Source organism: Felis catus, chromosome D2, assembly GCF_018350175.1.
Source record: "Felis catus isolate Fca126 chromosome D2, F.catus_Fca126_mat1.0, whole genome shotgun sequence".
Classification (NCBI taxonomy): Eukaryota; Metazoa; Chordata; class Mammalia; order Carnivora; family Felidae; genus Felis; species Felis catus.
The window spans coordinates 72840078-72864230 of record NC_058378.1 but is presented as its reverse complement, the minus strand read 5'-3'; the positions used below and the strand labels follow the sequence as shown (position 1 = coordinate 72864230).

Genomic DNA, 24153 nt, shown 5'->3' with positions numbered 1-24153 from the left:
TTTTCTTCTCCCCACATCTGAGTCGCCATCTTACACATGGCCTTTCATCTATCTATAGGACCAGAATGGCTCCGGGGGGTGGGGGTGGGGCTGGGGCTGGAGAACAGGCTTTCTTTGTTCCTGTGACTGATTGAGGGAAGTGAGTGTGAGCAGAGCTTTGTCTGAAGGAGTTTATTTCCTCTGCACGAGTGTCCCTAGTGTCCTTTGGGCTCAACCTGACTGTGGCTGGGTGGGTGTTGGTGACTCCCAGCCCCGTGCTTGTGTGATTTCCCATTCCTGGGAAAGCAGGAAGGATGGCACTGAGTCTCACTCTCAGAGTGATTCTTAACGGCAGCTGACGGGAGAATGTTTCTGTAAATTATCCCACTGAACCTGCCCAACACCAGGGCGTGGGTGTTAAAATATCTCCAGCTCATCAGCAAGGAACTTCAAGTGCAGAGTAGTGTAAGTGATTGACTCCCAAATAATTCTGAGCGATTGGTTACACTAAAAGGAGAATATGTCACTCAAATGTGAGGGCCTTTTGAGTTTTATAAGTGACTAGTCCCTATGGCTTGGGGATTAGGGGTGATGGACATGAAGGTGGTAAGAGTATTCCTGTAGCTAATACCCTCTGAGGTCCAGAATTTGGGGGAGGTAAAATGTGGCCAAACAGCACAGGATTTACAGTCTTCTCACTTACTTTCTGTTCTTCTGCCCGTGAATCGTGGGAGCCTGAGCCTGGATGGCTGTTTCAGTCTAGACAAGTGAAACTTTAAAGAAGGTACCCAAGCCATTATTATACAGAGCAAAGAGCTAACTAATGCTAAGAGCGGAATGATTTATGCCACAGACTACAAAAGACATAAATTTAGAGTGTAAATTACAAGATAACTCATGTGCAAAATTGTTGCAATATTTATACTGGTGTTTATTAAAATTTACATTTGAATAAAAAGGTGCAAAATGTAAATGAAGCTGAAAAAGGTTTTTTTTTTTTTTAATTTTAAATAGCTTATACAAAATTCAAGAGTGTTTCTTGGAATAGAGGATATGAGTAGTACTCTATGCAGGTTTGTCTGCTAAAGCGTGAAATATACAATGAAATGGGAAGGGATAAGGTCACTAAATCCCTGCCTGAATTTCCTCCCTCCCTGCCCACTGATACTTTCCAGTGATTCAAATCACTACTGAATTTCAAAGGAAATGCTCCCTGTCAAAAGCCATGGATAGGAGGTTGAGGATCGGGGACGGATGTCGAGACTGGATCCGTGTTTAAAAGACTAATCTTATTTCACTGATATTTGCAAGGTTGGAAATTTTTGTCTGCATTCATTAGAGGAGAATGATAAATCTCTAATTTGTACTTTGCTAATAATAGGGATGAGCTTTTGTGCTTCATTAAGGTTAAATGAATCTCATGTAGTCCTGGCTGAATCTTTAGTGCCTTGTGTGACCTTGGGAAATATCTCCTTCTCTGGGACTCAGTTTCCTCCTCTGCAAATTAAGAGGTTGGACCAGATGAGTGCTAAGACACACCAGCCCTTTTTCCTTCCTTCCTGTGTGGGCTCATACCATGCCAGTCATTGAGGATCCACAAAGGTGATTAAGACCCAGGACTCTTGTCCTCGGGAGCTTGTGGGCTATATAAATAACGAACTATAAGATGAGCTATAATTGCAAAGTGCACAATTTACTCTAGGAGCAGAGAGGTGGGAACAGAGACTTCCCTCTCTGTGGGGATAGGCACTGAGAGACTTCACAGTGGCTGTGACATTTGAAGGCTGAGGAGGAGAGCCACTCCAGGTGTGCAGGCTGGTCCGAGGGTGGGTGGTATGGACTGCGTGTTCCAAGCAACAGATGCATGTGATGGGTATATTTAGGGAGCTGCGCATGGTCCTTCTCACAGTCTCCGGACAATGTTGAGGCATGGCGGGTGAGTGCCGTCCTTCCACTGCCGTGTCGGAACTTGTACCAATGATGAATGGCGGAGGTTAGAAAATAATAGATAGTGTATATAAGTTAGGGCAGAGTCGAAGTTGTCCTGGAATGGCACCGATATGCCCATTTACATCCCAATTAGCTTTCGTGAGCGTGAGGGATAGGGTGGTGTTTCAGCCAATTGCCTGGGTCCTGGGAGCCTGCAACCTGACATAGCTGTGCCACAGCCTGCGTATGCCCTTGGGAGTGTGTGTATTGTGTGTGAACGACACCCTTCGCGAGGGTCACAGCTACGCCAGCGGAATGAACACCGTTCCCACAGGTATTCCCCTCCTTGCGGGCTGTTTAATCCACTCAGGTGTGCATCCCATCTGCACCTTTTATGGGCTCTCCACTCTCTGTGACCTCGTAGGAGCTGATGTGTAGCTCCTGGCAGCAAATGTAGATGTTGATGGTCCAGTTCTTATTTAGTTTCCAGTATGAAAATAAAGTTTTAAAATTCAGATTATGGACGTAAGGCATGGTCCGTGTTACAAATTAAAGTCGTACAGAAATGCTTACATAGGATTTCAAAAAGTGACCCCAGATCCCATCACCCGAAGACAAACATTTCCATGACGGTCTTTCTTCGTGGAGATAAACGCTCGCACATGCTTCCATATGCATTCGTAAGTGGTCTCGGGACACGTGCTCCCTGTTGCTGGCTGATTTTTTTCATTCAACAGTAATCAAAGTCTTTAAATAAAGATTTTCAATGGCTGCACCATAATCCATTTTGTGGGATAAATTATTTTTGGTTTGATTCCCTATAGATAAATAGGCAAAAATCATTGTTTTGCCAGTATACACAATGCTGTGATAAACGTCCTTATAGACTCATTTTGTACCTTTACTTATTTCATTAGATTAAGTTCCTGGAAGTGGTACTATCAGGTCAAGGACTATATATTTAACATTTTCTTACATATCGTCAAGCTATCTTCCAGAAGTTTTGTACCTGCCTACCACCCCATTAGCAGGGTAGGAGCGGGCTCATGTCTGGGTGCTGCTGTGTTCCTACCAGCACTGTATTCGACCTTAAGTTACTGAATGAGAAATATGAACAGATGAGAGAACTTTTGGGGTGATTGGGAGGCAGTTGAGAACAAAATGAGCCTGAATGCACATCTGAGATGTTGAGAACAGAATGAGCCTGAATGCACATATGAGACGTCAGAAAAGGGGCGCCTGAGTGGCTCAATCGTTTTGAGTGTCCAACTTCGGCTCAGATCATGATCTTGTGGTTTGTGGGTTCAAGCCCTGTGTCGGGCTCAGTGCTGACAGGTCAGAGCCTGGAGCCTGCTTCAGATTCTGTGTCTCCCTCTTTCTCTGCCCTGCCCCGCTCTCTCTCTCTCTCTCTCTCTCTCTCTCTCAAACATTAAAACATTTTTTTAAAAAAAAAGATATCAGAAAGGACCTGGCGTATGCATAAATGTTCACCAAAAGACATGTACAAAGATATTCATCACAATTCCTAATTGTCAAACACTGAAAACAATCCATCGACATTACAAAGGGAAAATAACTTAGGATATAATCACACAGTGGAATAGTATATAGCAGTGAGAATGAGTGATATGCTGTGTGGAGCGTGGATGATTCCCACAGTCACTGTGGAGCAAAAGGCAGATGGTGTGAGTGCATTTCTATGAAGATTAAAAACAGGAAGAAACAAATGTAAGGTAGAAGGTGTGCCAGTGGTTACCAGTAGAGGGACATTAGTGACTGTTTGTTTATGCTTTTTGTTACCTGTATGTTTCCCAGTACCAGACATAGTCCTTGCTATATGGCCTCTCAAGTAATTGTTGGAAAAAATAAAGTCACAGTTTTTCACCTTTTAAGAGACTTTGACCTAGGATAATAGGAAGATGTGGCATTATTAGTCGTGAGTTACATATGGAGAATTCACACAAATGTCTTTCTCTTTGATTTCAATAGGGAACCTTAGTATACTTGTAGAGCCTTCCCCTGTTGATTCTCTTGTGTGGTGTTGTTTTTGTGTTACTTGTAAACCAGGCAAGCACTTGGTAGTGGGTGAAAAGATGGGGTTTTGGAATCAGACATTTGGGTCCAATCCCCAGCCGATTGTTTCCTCCTCTGTGGCCTTGGATGAGTTTCTATGGTCTCGCTTTCCCCAATCTGCTGAAGAAGGATGAGAATACAACCTACTCTAAAAGGTGGTTGTGAAAAATAATAATATTAATTTTAATAATAACCACCAAATTCTCTATGTTTACTACGTGCTGGTCACTGATGTAAGCTCTTAAAACAGAGGGCGTAATTTGTTTGATCTTTCCAGTACTCCTGTCTATTTGTGGTTTAGGAAATGTAAGCCACAGAGTTAGTTAAGGGTTGGGCCAGGATTTAAATCCAAGAGTTTCATTCCAGAGCCCGGGCTCTTAACCACTGCCTCTGAGTTAAGGGAAATATTGTACAAAGAGTGCCCAGCAAAGTCAACATATGTTAGCTGTGATTATCATCATTGTCATTTGCAATATCATTATTAATATTTTTTCTCCTCTCTCTCTCTCTCTCTCTCTTTTCCCTTGGTTTTTCACCCTCCTGGCAGATATTTTCCAGCAAGGTAAGTTCACTGTCGCCTGCCTGCTTTGCCACTGGCTGTGATCGTTTGGGAACAAGGGTGTCCTCTGTGGGCAGAGGGTTGCGGGGCTTCGCATCACGGGGGCTTTAGGAGGCACCTGAGGATGATAGGTTCAGGTGGCCTGAAGTGCCATCAGCCTCTCTGGGCCTCTGCTATCCGGCTTCTGCTTCCGGACCATACTTGGAGGTAGGGTGGGGGCTGGGCAGTGTGGCCAGGAACACTGGGGAGAGTCATGGCCGGGTCTCTGTCAGGGAACGGGTAGGCTTGGGACGCGTGTGGCTGGTGAGGAGCAGGTGTCTCTGGGGGGTTCAGATGGAAGATCCCTGTCCCTCAGGGCTCTTGCATCAGGGCCACCTGCTGCCTGGGCAGGGCTTCAGACGCCAGTTCCATGTGGAGGTTTCTTTGCTAAAGAAATGTGTCCCTGTCCTGAGAGGAGGTGGAGGTAAGATCATGGCATGACACCTTCAACCCAGGTGTCCCTGGAAACCCCTCCAACTGTGCCTGTGACAGAGATGGAGCCAGGCGAGGGCATAGAGTGTCTTATCCATTTTGCCAGCCAAGGTCATGTGTTCTGGGGAGTTGGAGATGGGAAGTGTAACTGCGTCTTCTGGTTGCGTGTTTTAGTCCTCACTGAGGATGCACAGCCCCTGTGCTCTGGGGTGCAGAGGGAGGCTCGTGGGCACAGCCTTGTTGTACCTGCCAGACACACGTTAAGGGGAAGCCGCCTCTTCCCCCCCACCCTTTGTTTTAGATCACAGCCTGAAACCACCCGGTAGGATCAGCAGGGCATAACTATACTCAAGCTGGGCAATACGTTTGTGGCACGTGTTTGCTATGTCTTTCTTGAATCCAAGGCTGGCTCGGAATAAAAGACACTGGTTTAAAAATACATCTAGGCATCCCATAAATAGCTTCCGAATAATCTTACAGGCTTGATATTTTCACAACGATTATTTCAGCCCAAACATGCAGCGTGTGTTATGGAGAATGTCTGCCTGCTCTCTCTGATAGAAGCGCCGTTGTGGGTAACAATGAGGGGACTGTTGTGTTTGTCTTTTAAGAGTCTGGAGTCACAGACCTACTTTTATAAATAATTCATAAATCCCAACAAGCTATAAGTAATAAGTTCCATTTGGCTAGAGACTAAGAGATGAGCAAAATTGAAAAGGTGCCGTGACTGTTGATGTAGTGGGAGCCCTGTTGTCGGGGCCCCTCGGTGCAGTGTGTCTTCTTCCTTGACAAATTGGGGGTTCATGGTGATGCTCTGGGAGGAAAAGAGGTTTTTTTTTTTTTTTTTTTTTTTTTTTTTTTTTTTTTTGCCTGAGCTTGAATCCACTCACCAGCCGACGCTGAATTGCATTTCTCCTTTTGAGACACGAGGCGCTCGAATTTGGGAAGTCTTCCTGGATCATGAGGGCTGAGGCCACCGGAGGGTGGGAGAGAAAAGGCTTGTAGCAGAACTGGCTTTTCTTCGAACGACTGTGAGCATTCACGGTTGTCATGGTTGGTATAAAAAATGGCTTATTAGGCTACCTATGTCAAGTTTGGCTCCTTTTATAATCAGTCATTCCATTTGATTGATGGGATTTGCCTGTCAGTAGCAATGATATGCAGAGCAAAAGTTATAATCATCTGCAAATCACTGGCTATCGGGACTTAATAGCATCTTCCAGAGACGGAAGCTGCTAGCTGCCCGTTGCCCTGCGTGATGGTGGGCGGCAGCTCCTGTGTAAGATATTACCAGGATTTCGGATGCAGAGAATTGAACTTGCTTTTGTGAATAATTTACGTGGCTCCGGCCTTACAGGACCGTTACATGTGGAGGGACATTTCTCTGAAATGGTAGCAAAGAACCCACCAGCTGGTGCCCCTTCCTTACCTTTGCTTCCGGCCATTCTGCCAATGAAATTAATGCTCAGTAAAATGTGACAGTTAAAAGGTGTTGGATGGGGCATCTGGGTGGCTCAGTCGGTTAAGTGTCAGAGTCTGGATTTCAACTCAGGTTATAATCTCACAGTCTGTGAGTTCGAGCCCTGCATCACGCTCTGTGCTGGCAGGGTGGAGCCTGCTTGGGATTCTCTCCCCCTCCCTCTCTCTCTGCTTCTCCCCCCATTCATGCTGCCTCTCTCTCTCTCTCTCTCTCTCTCTCTCTATCTCTCTCAAAATAAATAAACTTGAAAAAATGTGTTGGTGACAGTCACATCAGACCAAGACAGAGGGTTCTGTGTCTTAGAGATAGTCGAAAACGTGACTGCACGATGTCTCCTGTGGTTGAAACTCTGTTCCAGAATTGTACCATTAATTTGAAACACGGGGGGCCAAGCATGGTGCTTGAAACAGACAACCAGAAAGCTACGTGGCTTCAGATGAACAGAAACCACCGCGTCGTCGCTGAGGCCCCATCTACACACACGGTGGGAACTCCGGGTGTCTTTGGCCTCCCGACCGTGCCGTGGGCGTCCAGGCCGTGCCTGAGGAGTCACGGGCAGCTGCGGGAGACGCTGCTTTGCCATTGTGTTCTTCCGGCGGTGAGTGCGTGAGACCTGGCTGCCCCGAGGAGTGCCTGCCTGTTTGGGCCGCTGTGCACCGTGGCGGGCTGAAGAGGGAAGTAGCCTCACAAGTTGACAACATCAGACATTCTCAGAGGAAACCGAAGTTATTTCCCCTGGATTGCATTATCTTTTATTTCACTACAGATCAATCTTGTTATAGTAGGTGACGGCTCAGCAGCTACCGCTGGGCCTTTCTTTGCGGTGTCCGTGCTGTGTGCACGTGGGGACGTGTTTCTCCTCCGCTCCTGTGCCATTTTATAGCTCGTTACATTTCTCTCTTCCGTAAAAGCCCCTTGCTGTGGCGGTTAGACCACAGGGCATGGGGAACTGTCAAGGACCAGTGGGCCCGCAGCTGGGCCTTCTGTCTAGATGAGTTCCAGGGCCACGGGGCTACATTTTCAAGGAGCCTTAATTGACCCGTGTTCTCTGTGGACAGCAGAGCCCGTGTGCCCCTGGATGGCTCTCAGAAATTCCAGAGTGCCATAGAACTGCCTTCCCAACATCAGATGCAATTGAAAATGCTGTATGTGCACACGTGTCTAGAATCTTGAGTTTTAGAGCACTTTCATATCAATCGTTTAATAATGAAGCCAGGACCACACACACACACACGCACACACACGCACACACGCCTCATTTGAAGTTACTGAAGCACCTTTTGAATACTCCTCTAAAAGCTCAACCTTGAATCTGAAATTGAACAGAAACCGAGTGAGTGGCTTGGAAATCAGAGCAATGCCACTCAGCAGGGCATTTGAAAGCGCAAGTGGGCACAGTATAAAGACTTCACCATCGAGTTAATTCTCTGCTCTGTGCTGTGAACTGAAGTCCCTGATAGACTCTGAGCCCGAGGAGGCAGAGCGTTTCCTCCTGCTCAGTTCTCACCTGGAGCTGCGATCTTGCTATTTACGAGCTTTTCCTTTCGGCTCAAGTAATTTTTGATACCTCTCAAACATAGTGCACTTGTTTTTCCAGCGAACGGTATATATGTGCCAGGCACTTTCTAGACCTTGAGGATAAGGGGACGGACACGACAGCGAAGGCTCTCTGCTCATGGAACTTACAGTCTAGCTTGGGGGGCACTGGCGCTCAGCATGCCAATAAACGGGCAACATAAATTCTGAGAGATGCGTGTGGTGAAGACAGAATCACAGGATGGTGTGCTGGTGGCCAGGAGGGCTGGACGGGGCGGTTAGACAGTGCCCAGAAGGACCAGCTATTGGAGGGTGTGGAGGAACCCCGATGGGCCAAGAACACCCCAGTGTTCCAGAAGGAAACCGGTGCGGCTGGAGCTCACAAGTGAGGAAGAGCGTCGTGTGAAATGAACAGCGAGAAGAGGGCAGGAATGTAGTCTGGAGATCAGAGGAAGGAAGTCAGCAGTGGGTTTTAAGCAAAACAGTGGTGGGGTCCTATTTCCATTCAAGATTGCCATACTGGTTGCTATGCAAATGCATAAGGACAGTGTGTGAGAAGTTAAAACCGGACCAGGGCTGAGCACTGAGCAGGCTCAGGTGGGGCTGAGGTGGTGGTGGGGGGGGGTCTGCCCGCAGGCCCTAAGCATCCCCCTTAGTGGGTCTCTGCGACCCCATTCCCGGCCAGCTTGCCTCCACTGAGTGTCCCATTTTTTGCTCGCTTTACCTGTGGGGAGTAACATGCCCATAACTGACACCTCCTCTCCTTAAGGCTGTGCAGGTTTTGCTCATCAAGGACATCGTGAACATGCTCCTATACATATCTTTAGATTTTTAAAAAGCCACCTTTCTCCAGTGTACGTATACATGTGTATCATAGGTATCACATAGTTACGTGTTAAATGCTTAGGAGACCTCGATTTGGCTCCCAACAGGATTGCCTTTGTGGGGGCGATTGAGCCACTTGCTTTGCCCTGTAACCTCAATATTTCCACCTGTAAAATGAAGGAGTTGGGAAGAATCCTTGACCCCACGTGGCTTCCTGAGGATGCTTTATCTTGAGGGGTTTTACGTGGATTTGAGTTAATAGAGTGCAGAAATATCCCATACTGCAGGTTAACGACTGTTATCTAAAGAACTTGGGTGAAAGCAGAGGCTTCCCTAGTGGCTGAGAATTAAGGTTCAGAGAACTGTGGCTTCAGAAGTGGAACCTACTCACACGGCCAGTTTGGAGCATCAGCTCTGGAATTCACAATGGATGGCATTGCTTTTACTAATTTGAAGAGAACAATAAATCATAGTTTGGTTTCTGGCAGCCCAGCCAAGCCTGGTAATTGTTGGGGTGGGCTTGTGGTGACGGATACCTCTGCCATTTATAATGTGCTTGACTTGAGCTCTTTTGCGTATTTCAAACTCTTGGGCAAACTGCTGAGGCTGGATCTTAGGTTTTCCCAGCCACCTCAGAAATCCCATCTATTCTGAAGCTCTGACCCTTGAGCCGTGAATTATGGTTCCCCTAGTAATGTTACACGTCATGAAATATTGTTTTCTTTGTGAGTGTGGGATTTGGGTGAATAAATTAAATTTATTGTTAACCGTTTCCAGGTAAAAGTTCCAAGTTGTCAGTTAACTAGCAAATGAGAAGAATGCATTAACATTTTTATGGTGGAAAGTGGCTGTTTCACATTTCCCGTATGCTAATGTTTACTGTGTATGTATATTATTTCCCATTCTTTCCAGAACCAGTGGAATATTCTGAGTTGTACATTCTGGAAATGCATCCGCCTCTCCAGCAGCAACTGAACAATGTTACCATTTAATTTTACATGGATTCACTTTGTGTGTATGTGTGCGGCCTATGAGGGCGAGGATAACCATATTTAAATAATCACATTATCTGGGATGCTTTATCACATGCGGTGTGGGCTGTGGAAGGTGGCCTGTTTCCTGCCAGGTGACCTTGGGATAGGTGGGTCTTTGTAACAGATGCATCTTGCGTCCATTGCAATCCCAGGGCATGAGTTTGGGGTGAAGTTTTAGAGGCTTTCCTCCCAGTAACTTGTGTTTCAAAATCGCCGCATCAGTAAAAGGAAACTTGTAGATCCTTCTGTTGAGATGGTTGCTAATAAGTTTAAATTATTATTTTATTGAGATAACAACGATGGTAATAGTAATAATAATTATGCCACATTTGTGTACCTCCTGTATGCCAAGCATTGGAACAGGAACTTTGCATACATGTTCTCATGGCCTATGCCCTCCAATTTTATGAAGTATAAAAATCCCGCTTTATGGAGGAGAAGACTGAGGCACAGAGTGGAATCGACCCAGTGACAGTTCTAGAACTAATGAGCGGTAGAGCCAATTATTTTTTTAATTGAGAGGCTTTATTCTATAGAACAGTTTTAGATGTTCAGAAACTTTGTGAAGATAGCACAGAGAATTCACATATACCCCACATTCTATTTCCCCTGTTTTTAATGTCTTACACTAGTATGGCACATTTGTTGCAGTTGATGACCCAATACTGATCCATTATTATTCACTGAAGTCCATAGCTTATTCAGATTCCCTTGTTATTTTTGTTTCTTACCTAATGTCCTTTTTCTGTTCTGGGATCCTGTCCAGGAGACCACATTACATTTGGTTGTCATGTCTCCTTAGGCTCATCTTGGCTGTGACAGTTTCCAAGACTTCCCTTGTTGATGACCTTGACAGCTTGGAGGAGTACTGGTGTTTTAAGGAATATATCATAGGATGCCCCTCTCTTGGACTTTATGTGATTTTCTCCCCTCATAATTAGACTGAGATTATGGATTTGGGGAAGATCACAGAAGGAAAGTGCCATTGGCATCACATCATATAAAAGACATCTACCATCAACATGATCTATGACTATTGATGTTGATCTTTATCACTTGGCTGAAGTAGTGTTTGTTGAGCTTCTCCGCTGTAAGGTTACTTTCCCTCCTCCCTTCCATAGTGTGCTCTAGAAGGAAATCTATCCATAGCCTACTGTTAAGGAGTGGGGAATTAGGCTCCATGTCATTGAGGGGAGAGAAACTACATAAATTATTCTTTTGCATGGGAGATTCGTCTCTTATCCTTCATTTATTAATCTATTCCATCATTTATTTAGATTGATACGAAGTCATGCATATTTATTTTCTACCTTGGGTTATAATGCAGTACAGCTTTATTTAATTTCTTGCTTTGGCCATTGGGAACCTTTCCGGTAGGCTTCTTGTGCCCCTTTGACATATCCCTGTCAATTTTTGGTTGAGCACTTCTGCAATATTTTCTGATACTATAAGATGCATCAGGCTCACCTTGTTTATTTCTCACCCTTGTCCTAGATTCAGCCATTTCTTTAAGAAGATGGAGGGTGATATTAGAAACCAAGATCTGGGAGCTAGGTGTGCTCATTGCTACTGGAGTGCCATTTCTTTTAGGCCCTCTCAGGTGACAGAGCAAAGAAATACAAGTGTGCATTTTAACCCACAGATGTATGCATATCTGTTTCTAGTTGTAACAAGGTGTATCTGTGTTAAGCCTCAGTTCTTACTGAAGTCTCTGACTCTAATCCATTACCACATGGATCATCCTAGCCTCCTTCCGTTGCTTATTGTACATTCCCACTCCCAACGTGAAACTCCTGAGTCAGGGTATTGAACCTAGGTAGTTTGATTTCTGGTCCTGCAGTATGCTGTTCTGATTTTTGGCAGTAATATGCTGTCCATGGGCTTTTGAATACCCCAGGGGGGACACAGTCACAAATCCTTGACCCTTCCCAAGGCCCAACATGATGACACAGGTGCAGAGAGGTGAGGTTATTGAGTACATGTCTTACTTTGGGCTGCCATAACAAATATCATAAACTGTGGGGGATCAAGCAATAAACATTTATTTCTCATGGTTCTGAAGGCTGGAAATCCTAGATCAAGGTGCTGGTGGATTCTGTGTCTGCTGAGAGCCCATTTCCTGGTTCATAGATAGCCATCATCTTGCTTTGTCCTCACATGGCAGAAGCAAGGAAGGAGCTTTCCGGGGTCCTTTAATAAGGGTACTAATCCCATTCATAAGGACTCTATTCTCATGATCTAACCATCTCCCAAAGGTCCTACTTCCTAATACCATTACATTGGGGTTAAGATTTCAATGTATGAATTTGAGGAGACACAAGCAATCAGTCCATCATGGTGCCTCTCTGCTTGCACATCGGACCCAAGCTTTCTGTCATGACTTCATGGTTAGTTCTAGCTCTGCAAGCTTCTAAGTTGGTTTGTCTTTTCTAGAGTGGAGGCTGATTGAAGAGTGCCTTGTTTCTGAGCTAAGACATTTGTACTTTCTCCCACAGCCTGAGCAGGCCGAGGATGAAACAACTGATCTGTTTATAATATTCTAGCTGTTGAGTACTTAAGGTCCCCTGTACCTTCCTTGATTGATTGCTGCTTTTGGGGTCCAAGATAGACCAGTCCTGAAAATTGCTGAGTTTGTTCTGGGGGCAGATTTGAGGCTGTGTTTTCCATTTGGGCATGAGGTTCATGAGAAGTTAAGCCTGTTTATCTCTTTGGGCTGCATCCACCTGCCAATTTCCCCTAGCTTTCTCTCTCTGATGCCCCTTCCCAGATGCCTGGGCTAGTGCACTGTCCCCTCCAGGCACAGGAAATGTTCTAACTTGGAGCCTTGCCCGTGACAGCCACTTTCATCAACTGGCCAATGGGGGCACCTATGAAGACAGCTGGTGACCATTTGCTAATGCTCTCCTGCTACCTCTGGTGCACCTGGTCCTCTCTAGCCCAGCAATCAAGGAGTGGGGGGCTTGTGAACCCCAAGAAGTCAGGAAGCTTCCTTCATTTGTTTTTGGAACCTGGCTTGTCCCAAGCCATGGAACATACAAACAGTTGTAGTTGGCTTATTTATATATATTTCTTCATAGCTGAAGCACCCTTTGGGGATGTAGTTTGTGAGCTGATAGAGATGTGTTCTTTATACTTGACAGTGGATTTGGTGACATGTTCCTAGGCTGATGGCTGGATCTGGGCACTAACTGACAAGCATCTTTCTTCTAGGGAACACTAAGCCAGACCTCCTTGATCATTTCTTGGCACCCCTCCCCCATCTGGTCCCATTCATCTCCATAAGCCTCTACCAGATTGACCCCTACTCTTCAAAATGCCCATCGCACCTCTGTGCCTTTGGATCTGTTGATTGCTCTGTTTAGAGTATTTCCTCCTCTTTTCAGCAAGCCTTGTCCTGCTCTGCTCCTTACACTCAGAAAACTACCCAGGTTCTGCCATCATGGTGGCTGGCCCAGGAGTAGGTGCTGTGGGTGTTCATCCTGATGCTGATGCCTCCAGTGTGTGTGTGAGCAGTGGACTCTCCTTTTCACATGGTCCTCTAATGTCTCGTTAACACAATATTCACAACGATTGTGACATTTTACCTAGAAATCATTGAGAAGGTGCCACCCACTTCCCCTCCTAGATGTGTCCCTGCTTCTGCTTACTCTTCAAAATTCAGCCTAAATCCTCACTGCTAGGTTATCGTAACTCACTCCCACCCTTTTGGGTGGGGAATTCTGCCTTCCACTCTGGACCGTCCCACTGTTCCCTCTGTCAGCACTCTCTCATGTTGTCGTAATGACCTATTTAGCATCTGTCTTCCCACACCAGATTGAGCTCCTAGAGAGAAAGGAGCATTCCTTTTATTTTGAATCCCTAGCACATAGTAAGTGCTCAGTAGGTGTTCGACACAAGAAAGTGGGACAAAATAACAAGTCTCAAAGGAATTCGCATTTTGTGTATGTCTGGGTATGTGTGTGTGTGGGGGGGGGGCGTGCGTGTGTGTGCACGTGCACATGTATGTGTTGCTTTTATGTGTGACTGTCCAGGTTCTTTAATAAAGTTGAGATACTGTCCCTACCTTCCAAGAGCTGGTGATTTCACTGGAGACCCAAGGCCAGTCAGTCTGTGGACCTGTGGGTGCTGTCCTCTCCCAGTGTAGGAGGCAGTCAAAGAGGATGAGGGTCCCTGGGAAAGGGGAAACAACTGAAATAGTGGAGCTGGAGATTGTTTTGAAGGAAGCAGAAGATCTGAGCAGGCAGAACGAGGGCAGGTGCGTGGGTGGGTGGGGTCTGGGAGGACGATGTGGATGGAGGTGGAGACAAATGCAACCATGGTGTTGTGTATATGGATGTTGAGGGGGCAGTGAACCTGACAGGCTCTGGGTTGGGCTAATTATGGAGCCTTCACTATCTGTTGATTGCCAAGAACCTCTTTATTTTCTGGTGCTCCCTGGCACTCCCGTATGATTGAGAAAATTTTGTCTATCAAATGAATAGTATTGGTTATTGACTTCTCCCATTTTTTATTATTCATTTCATTACTTCTTTTGTTACTCAAAGGTGACCCATCAGCCAATGGCCATTCCTGATCAGCACAGTGAATGTTATATCCCTGAACTGATAAAATTCCAGTCCATAAAAAATCAGCTTGATATGTTAGGTGACTTGAGCAATGGTTTTAAAATCTAGGCGGCAAAGTTAACCTTGTTCTAGGAAACCCAAGAAAACCATTGTAATTTCTTGAGCAGAGAAGTAGCATGTATGGGCATGTGATAAAACTGTGCTGGGTATTGGGCATCAGAGGATAAAGATGGCCTCTCCTTATTTGGCTTGTGCAGGTGCGTACATGAACTCACTTCTTCCCCGGAATAATGCTCTAAGGTTCACATGCTCATTTATCTCCATTGTTACCCCCATTTTTTAGCCACTAAAATAGATTCAGAAAGCTTAAGTAATTTTACTTTGTAAAAGGTCTCATAGTTAGAGAAGGACTGAATCTGAGTTCAGACACAGGCAGTTGGACTCGTACTGAATTCTCAATGACCCCATCGTACATCCTGGGGGGACCAGGAGACTGCGTTGGGCTTTCCAAAGGATCAGGATAGACAGCGCCATTATCACACAAGACGTCCCAGCCAAACCCCAGAGAAATGAAAGCATATGTCCAGCAAGAAGACTCATGAACCCAAGTCTTCATAGCTGCTTTATGCATATAGCCAAAGATTGAAGATAGCCCAGGTGCCCATCAGTAGGAGAAAGGACAGTTACTATACCTGCAGAATGGAATACCACTCGAAAACGGAAAGGAGCAACGTGTTGACACATGCAACATCGATGCATCTCGGAAATGTTGGGCTGAGCGAAGGAAGCCTTTCACAAAAGAGGGCACTGTGTATGATTCCATTTATATGAAACTCTTAAAACTAAACTGTGATGGACAAAATTCCGAACATTGGTTGCCTCTGGGGAAAGGAGAGTGAAGGCTGACTTGGAAAGAGGCAGGAGGGAACTCCCCGGGCTGATGGTAATACTCTGTCTTGATGGGGGTTTGGCCTATACAGATGTGTGCATTTGTCAAAACTCAAGAGAATGTACATGTAATATTTGTGCATTTCACTGTGTGTAAATTTTTCTTTAAAAGGAGAAAACTGGAAAACAAATATTAAATTCCAGCTAATGATGCACACACTGAAGTATTCAGAGACAAGTGCACCAATGTTTGCAATTTATTCTGAAATGCATCTAAAAAAACCCGAAAAGATGTATTGATGGATGGAGAGAGGGAAAGACAGAGGGACAAATCTGTGATAAAGCAAGTAGAGGACAAGGTTAATTGTTAATGTAAGTGGCAGGTACATGGGTTTTCATTGTAAATCCTTTCAACTTTGTTGTATGCTTGAAATCTTCATAATAAAATGTTGAAAGGAAAAAAAAAAAAGAGAGATCCCAGTTGAGATCCTTCCTATAAACAGAGAACACATGGCCTCATTAGCCATAAATGCAGAGGCCAGTCAGGCGTTGGACCGCCCCAGAGGAGGAGGCAGGGCCTGGGGTCTGGCTTCAGGGTTCCAGGGCTCCAGGTGGGAGATGGGAGAGGACAGCCCCCGGACACTTACTAGTTTCCTGAAGCTGTCGTAGCAAATGGCCACAAACTTGGTGGCTGAAAACAATAGAGATTTATTGTCTCATGGTTTTGGAGGCTAGGAGTCTGAAATCAAGGTATCAGTAGGACCATTTTCTCTCCACAGGCTTTAGGGGAAGATCCTTCCTTGCCTCTTCCAGCTTCTGGAGGCCCCAGCAATCCTTGGCTTTTTCCCTTGCAGCTATGTTGTTCTAATCCCTCTCTTCATGGTCACCTGGCTTCTTCCCTGTGTGTATTTCTGTGTCCTTTCTCATCTTATGAGGATACCAGCCTTTGGATTTAGGGCCCAGCCTAATCCGACATGAACCCACTTTAACTTTATGACGTCTACAAAGACCCTCTTTCCAAAGGAGTTCACATGATGAAGTTCAGGGTAGACGTGCATTTTGGTGGGATACTGTTCAGTCACGGCAGATGACCAAGCAATGTGGGAGGCCAAAGGAAGAGAGAGCCTTATGGGGCAGAGAAGAGAGTAAGGAGCTGGCAGGGGAGAGGAAATCCCAAGGAGAGTGGAGAAGGAAATCACATTACATTTGGCAAGATAAAGAAACAGGTCTGAGAGAGAGGAAAGCAACGCAAGTAAGGTTTTCCAGGAAAGACCGAGGCCTCACCAGGGGCCTCTCTATCCATTTATCTCCTGAATATCGTAAAGAATTAAAATGTAAATCTCAGAAATTAAATCCACGGGCACAGTGTAAACAGAGGAGGCTTCTGCAGAACAGACAGAGCTGTTCTTTTTCCTTGTTAAACAGCCATGGTGGGAGAGCACGACTGTATGCACAGGTTTTATTTGAGATGGATTAAGGTTCGTGATGAGCGAATCTCGGAAGGATTGGAGATGCTGTTCTCATAAGCCTGCAAAAGTTCAGCTCCTTATCTGAGGCTTATCCAAACCTGACGAAACCTTTTAGGCCAGCATGGAAGTTAGGGTCCTCCAGTGGCTGAAAGTTAATATCCTGCATCAGGAAACCACCTGCATTGTGAGGGGGCAGGGGGTTGGGAGAAGAGAGACTTATAAATTAGCGGACTCTTGGAATAGAGGCCGGCTGTGGTTTGGGGCTGCCTGAGCTTGGGCCACCCACTCTCTCTGGTGGGCGGATTACAAGTTCAACCCTTGAGCCCTTTGGCTCCTTCTCCAAGGAGGTGATGCATACTAGTTCCTGAGGTCCTTTAGGACATCCAGCTCTAGTGATGTGGCCCCAGAGCCCCGGTGGTTGCTGGTCTCTCTTCTCACTATGTCTCCCCCTCACCGTGCTCAGTCACCTCCTCAGGCCTCCATCTGGATTCTTGGGCCCATCATATGAGCTCACTCATGGCTCGGCACCCTGGAACGGTCCTCCTGTGGCTGCTACTCTTTGTAAGCATTCGGAGATGCCTTCCCTGGCAACCTTCGCTAAGATGTAGCCCCCAGACATGCCCCCTCATTCCCTCATCTGATTTCTTTATAGCACTTCTGTAAAACAGATAGTGCGTTGAAGAGCATGCCCCTGAAATTCATGCCTACCTGGAACCACAGAATGTGACCACATTTGGAAACAGAGTTAGTGAAGGACCTTGAGATGAAATCATCCTGGATTTAGGGTGCGTCTTAAATTCAATGACTGGTGGTCCTTACAAGAAGAGAGGACACAGAGAGAAAGCCACGTAAAGCCAGAGGCAGCCATTGGAACATTCCAGGCACAAGCCTGAAGCCACCTGAACCTGGAAGAGGCAAGGAAGGATTCTTCCCTAGAACCCTCAGAGGGAATGTGGTCCTACTGATACCTTAATTTTGTAGCCTTCTGGCCTTCATAATAGTGAGAAAATACATTTTTGTTGTTCTAAGCCCCTAAGTTTATGATATTTTGTTGTAGAAGCCCTAGGAAACTAATACAGTACTCAATATTATCTGAAATTACTTTGTCCGTTTTTTTTTTTTTTTTTCTTATTCCTTGCCCGTCTCTCCAACTAGAACATAAACTACATGAGAGCAAGGGCATTTCTGTTCTTATCATCCCTCCATCCCTATGTCGAGCATAGTGCTAGACACATCATAAGTGCTCAGTGTATGTTAAATTAATGACCCCTATGAGATCCAAATTGTCTCCATCTCTGGTTGATGAAATAGTTCCCCAAAGAAGTTTATTAACTTGCCCCAGATCACACATTTGGAAGAGTCAGGATTCAAACTCGGGCTGTCTGGTGCTCTAGGTCAGGTTTATTTTACCACACCACAGAAGTTTTGTTGTTATTTTAAAAAGGTTATCCTTAGTATCTTTACAGTCTGTTTTTGAAATAAAAAGTGTTATACCTTACAAAACCGGAGCTGGAGGTTTTTACACGGGTTTTTGGGTATTAGCCTGCCCTGCAGGGGAAGGAAAGGCACGCAAGCACAGAGACGTGCGGCAAAGTGAACACCAGAGTCTCCCGGGCCTGACCTCCCACGAGGGAACCAATGCCGTCCACACCTCGAATGGATGGAATTGCAGTGACGGGGGAAGGCTCACGCTCAGATGAACTCCAGTTGCTGCTTCTTTCCTCTCTCCGCTCCCCCGCCAACCCCCCGCCCCCAGATTTGGTGTCCCCCCCCCCCTCCCCCCAGTCACTTTAGCACATCTGGATCACCTGTTAGATATTTTCTTGGGCCTGAAGCTTGGCTTGTGGGTTTGCTTCCTGAGGAGTCCCTTGCTGCCTACCCTTTACTGTCTCCTCTGGTTCTCAGCCTCGACAAGTTCTGATCAGTCTGTCCTTTTTAGCTCCTGTGGACCTGCTTTGTACCTACTTCTTAATTAGTTTGCTCTGGTGCCATCCGGCAGCTTCACTCTCTGATACACACACATCTCCACACACACACTACACCCTTACACACACACACACACACACACACACACACACACACACACACAGTTTTAACTTGGCTTTTCTTTTTTTGTGTGTACGTAATGTACATACTGTAAGTTTTTTATTAAAAGAAATATGCTTTGGTGTGCTAGCATAACTGCTCTAGCTTCCTGTGTTCCATAGTTGTATGTGGTTCAGATTTAGTACCTATGAACAGACATATAAGACATTTATTACACTTTTTACCAAAGGGAGTTAATGTTGTCCTTGCACCAACTTTTTCTTTCCCTTTTCTTTCTTTCTTTCTTTCTTTCTTTCTTTCTTTCTTTCTTTCTTTCTTTCTTTCTTTCTTTCTTTCTTTCTTCTTTCTCTTCTCTTTTCTTTTCTTTTCTTTTCTTTTCTTTTCTTTCTTTTCTTTTTGCAAATAAATAAAGCTTGGTTCTTAAGGGGAAAAAAAAGATGGTATAGAGTATAGGCTTTCTAATACCCTCTCCTGGTGCTTATTTTCGTTAGAGGAGGATGAATCTGGCTTTCAGAAAAAGCTAAAAGGTCATTCGCAGTCCCTTTGGCTAAATAAAAAGCAAATCATCAGGCGTGGTGCTGCCAGTCTGGGCTGGAAATAGGATGTGGCATTAGGGTCAGCAGAATGGTTTTCCTGCTGCCCTCCTCAGAGGACGAGCTTCTTGTGGGTGGGAGCGATCTTTTATCTTTAACTCCAGCACCTGGAACACAGTAGGTATTTAATAGATGTTTGAATGAATTTGTGGATGGATGGATGACTTCCAGCCTTACAGTGAAGGCAATTCTAAAAAAGGGCTTGCTATATAGAATTTAGAAAAACGATGACATATGTGGCCACTCTGAAGGTATATATCAGCATTCTGTTCTGTTAAAGGAGGCCCTGGGCTGTCCAGTCACAGCGTATGTGTTTGAGTGGATCCACAGTATATTCGATCCTTTTTTACCTTATATTTTCCAGAGTCACTAAAGTGTGGTGGTTCTGAAATCTGCAAAAAGTGTAGATACAAAGTAGAAAATTCATGTCATAGTGGACGGGGATTCAGAGGGCGTGGGGACTTTTTTGGGCACCGTACCTAATTATTATGCGATGTTGGGAAGGTCAGTTTTGATGCTTGAAGTTTCTCACCCTTAAAGTGAGGGGGTTTGGCATCATCTTGAGGACCCATCCTGTACAGTCTATTATTCTGTGTAATGCTGGTTTCCAACCACTTCTGCTTTGGCACACAAAACTGTTTCCCGCAAAACAGTCTTTCCCCCAACGTATATCTTTCCTTCTTAGTTAGAGTTTAAGCCTGTCCTCAGTCACTGTCTCCCCCATGACATAGCTCAGGATGGTATGTGTGTTTAAACCCACTCTGGACAAAGTATCAGTCACCCTGATTCTGCCAACGTTTTTGGAACAGCTCAGGACTGTGATTTCTGTCACTTCTTATTTGCAGTGGCGATATGTGGGTTTCTGAAAAGTCAATTTGAATTTTGGAGGAGATTTTCAAGCCTTACTTGGCAAGTTTCTAAGTGTGCTGTTCCTTGCCCTTCTTTCTGTTGGTAGGGATCCCCAGTTGGGATTGGCTCAGATTTGGTGCACCTCTTCTTCAGAAACTGTAATGTCTGTCTGTTTGTCTCCACCCCATCCCCCATTCCTTAAACGTAAGTGTGGTTGGCATAATAAGGGCCCCCCAAAGGTGTATGCATACTAATCCCTGCAACTTGCAAATATGTTGCATGGGAAGAAGGATTTTGCAGATGTGAGTGAGTTAAGGATCTTGATTTGGGAAGATTATCCTGAATCATCTGGGTGGGCTGCATGCGGTCACAGAGGTCCTTATAATGGCGACACAGAAGGGTCAAAGAGAGAGAAGTAGATGCAATGACAGAAGAAGATAGGAGAGAGACAGAGAGAGACAGAGAGAGACAGAGAGAGAGCTTTGAAGATGCTATGCCTTTGGCCTTGAAGATCCAGCCAAGACCACAAACCAAGGAATGCAGGTGGCCTCTAGAAGCTGAGAAAGGATTCTCTCCTAGAAAATCTAGAAGGAACACAGCCTTGCTGACACTTGGATTTGAGGACTCCTGAGCTCTAAAACTATAAGATAATAAATTTGTGTTGTGTTACACTAGTAAGGTGGTAATTTGTTATAGTAACAATAAGAAACGAATAGAGAGAGGGAGGCCTTTCCTGTTAGATTAAAAATACTAAGGGAAGGCAGGTTACTTGGGCAAGATGATTACATATTCATTCATCCATTTAATGTTATGGAGCATCTGTTATGTGCCAGGCACTGTGTGAGGCACAACGTGGGTGTGCTATGTTAAGAAAAAGGAAGTCAAACACTGACCTGACCCTCAAGGAGTTTACAGTTCTATGAGGAAGATAAGAAAAGTATAAGAATAGGGGCATCTGGGTAGCTTAGTTAGTTAAGCTTCTGACTCTTGATGTCAGCTCAGGTCATGATCTTGTGATTTGTGGCTTTGAGCCCTGCTTCAGGGTCTGTGCTGACAGTGCAGAACCTGCTTGTGATTCTCTCTCTCCCTCTGACTCTGCCCCCCTCCCACTTGTGCTTTCTCTCTCTTTCTTTCTCTCTCTCTCTCTCTCAAGAATAAATGAATACATTTTAAAAAAGAATAATACCACAAGGCTGTAAATGGTCTGTAGATAAATGGTGGGCAGGCCAACCAAGCAGCTGGTTAGGGCGCTTATCTATCAGGGGAGGTGGGCTGCTAAACATCACCAAATATGGCTTAGAAAAGACTGTACAGACTCTTCTGGAAAAGAGTATGGGGTATGTGTGGGGAAAATTGTTTGATAAGTAGTTGGGAATAAGGATTGGAACCCAGAGGAACCTTCTTTTTTGGTAAGACATGGGTTTTCCTGAATAGGGTTTGCAAGTTGGGGTCTGAGCTGAATTGCTGGGAACCAGGCAGAGGAGTCTGAGTGCCTCACTGATGCTCCCCTGACACGGCAGTCAGGCTGCTCTCTGCAAGAATGCCAAACAGGGCTGTCAATTTGGAGAGCACGACATTAGCAGTGTGCCTAGCAGGCCACATATCTCAGACTGACTATAAGGTATAACGAAAAAAGATGGAACAGAATCAGTAGGGAAATTTAAAGTAAAAAAGAGTTCCTCCAGAATGCGCTGAAGAAGGCTCCATGGGGGAGGTGTTTTCTAAACTTGGCCATGAAGGAAAAGAAAATATTATTTCATTGTAGGAGTTGACGAACTGTGGCCTGCTGGCTGGCCACCTACTTTTATAAATAAAGTTATATTAGAATGCAACCACGCCCATTTATTTAAATATTGTTTATGGCTGCTTCTGCACTACAGTGGCCACGTTAAATGGTTTCCACAAAGCCTGTGTGAACTGCAAACTGGGAACATTCATTATGTGGCCCTTTACAGAAAGAGTTTGCCGACCCCTGCTTTTCTGCGTCTCCGTCGCAGGTATTTGGGCAGAAGCCATAGTGAATCAGGAGTTTCAGAAGTGGTTCTCAGGCTGTTTGGGGAATTAAGATGAAGACATTGACAGAGAGAGGATATCAGACTACCATTGGCTCAGGGGTGCTCCTAAATGCTGAAGTATCTTCTTTTTAATTTTTTAAAAATGTTTTAATGTTTATTTATTTTTGAGAGAAAGAGAAACAGAGCACCAGTAGGGGAAGGGCGGAGAGAGAGGGAGACACAGAATCCAAAGCAGGCCCCAGGCTCCGAGCTGTCAGCACAAAACCCAACGTACGACTTGAACTCAAGGACCATGAAATCATGACCTGAGCCCAAGTCAGAAGCTTAACCAACTGAGCCACCGAGGTGCCCCTGAAGTATCTTCTTAATTTGGTCACGCAGCAAACAATTACTGATGTCCTGCTATGTGTGAATCCGTAGGCTAAGGGTTGATCATCAAAAAAAAAAAGTTTTTCTGTGGTTTTGTTTCTATTCTAACTATTGAGCATTGGTAATCCATGGATATAAGGTAATTCTGTATCAACCAGAATACTTAATTATTCAGAACTCCAGTCCTTGATCCAGCTAAATATTGTGTCCTTAGGTAGATATCTACAACAGCTCTACCAGAAATTTTAATTAACCTTTCAGACTCCCTTTCGATTTCTTCAAGATAAATTAGAAAACATAGTGTCTACTGGGTTCATCCACAGAGAGGGGTAGTTTAAAGCTGACCTGGAAAGGTGAGCTGGGTCAGGAATGATTCATTGGAAATGGCTTTGTTTTCTTGACTTTCTGGTGGGAAAGAATTTGTGGTTATTTTTAGGTATTCTACTCTCATTTATCATTCAACTTCAGCAACATCGATTTGCCTAACGGACCCAACTTGTAAATAGTAAAACAAATTCATGGGAATATTTAGCAACCACTTTCTGCATATACAGCAGGTTGAGAGAGAGCAAATTGTTAGTAACTCGCTAGCCATTCTAAGGCTCTTCATTGGAAGCTTTATAATGAGCTTGCTTTTTATAGATTGTTGACTCTGGATTGGCTTTGGGACAGGACTGGCACAGATAAATGGAGTGGGGGGAGGGGGAGGACCATGTGAAAGCAGATCTGAATGCAGGAATATCCCAACTGCGGTTGGCTTAGAGACTGTCTGTACCCCTTTGCCTGTCTTCTCAGGTAGCAGAGCACAAAATTTTCCCAACAAAAGCAGGTTTGTGTCTCTTGGGAGACCAGTCCTTCTCTGCTAGCTGTATCAGAAAATACAAGGGGTGCCTAGGTGACTCAGTCGGTTGAGCATTCAACTTCGGCTCACGTCTGATCTCACTCTTCAGGAGTGAGTTCAAGCCCCACATCGGGCTCTGTGCTGATAGCTTACAGCCTGGAGCCTGCTTCAGATTCTGTGTCTCCCTCTCTCTCTGACCCTCTCCTGTTCACACTCTGTCTCTTTCTCTCTCTCAAAAATAAATAAACATTAAAAAAGTTTTTTTAAAAAGAAAATATAAAACAGATATGATTGATGGTGAGGGATTAGTGACATTTCTGTGAACTTGGGGCTTGGTGAAACCCTTTATCTTTTATTCTCAGATGTAGTTTTTTTTTTTTTTCACTTCATCTCCCCAAAGTAGGTTTGGTTTTATTTTCCTTTGGATGGTAAAGAATATGTTAATAGATTTTTAAGAATCAACTCAAAAAACCCCAAAGTCTTAAAAAATCCTTTCTGTTTCCTTCCCCTCCCCAAACTTTAATAGCCCCTGGAGTGGGTGTGGAGGTGGTAGGAATCTTTTGTACTTTTTCTAAACCCACTGTTTGCACAAGTGGCTGTTATGACTGCAGCAACATAATTGCTCTTAAAAT

The 24153-nt window shown here is 44.9% G+C and overlaps 1 protein-coding gene across 4 annotated transcripts in view; it reads left to right on the top strand.

Moving 5' to 3' along the window:
* Nucleotides 1-24153, top strand: part of GFRA1 (GDNF family receptor alpha 1) — a 211433-nt gene that overhangs the window by 57512 nt on the left and 129768 nt on the right. For 3 of the 4 annotated variants that reach the window (XM_045040726.1, XM_023240975.2, XM_045040727.1), the window contains exon 5: nucleotides 4529-4543. The exons of the other annotated variant lie outside the window; for it this stretch is intronic. In XM_045040726.1, the coding sequence (XP_044896661.1) occupies nucleotides 4529-4543 (15 nt within the window). The remainder of the gene's footprint in view (nucleotides 1-4528; nucleotides 4544-24153) is intronic. 4 annotated transcript variants of the gene reach the window in all.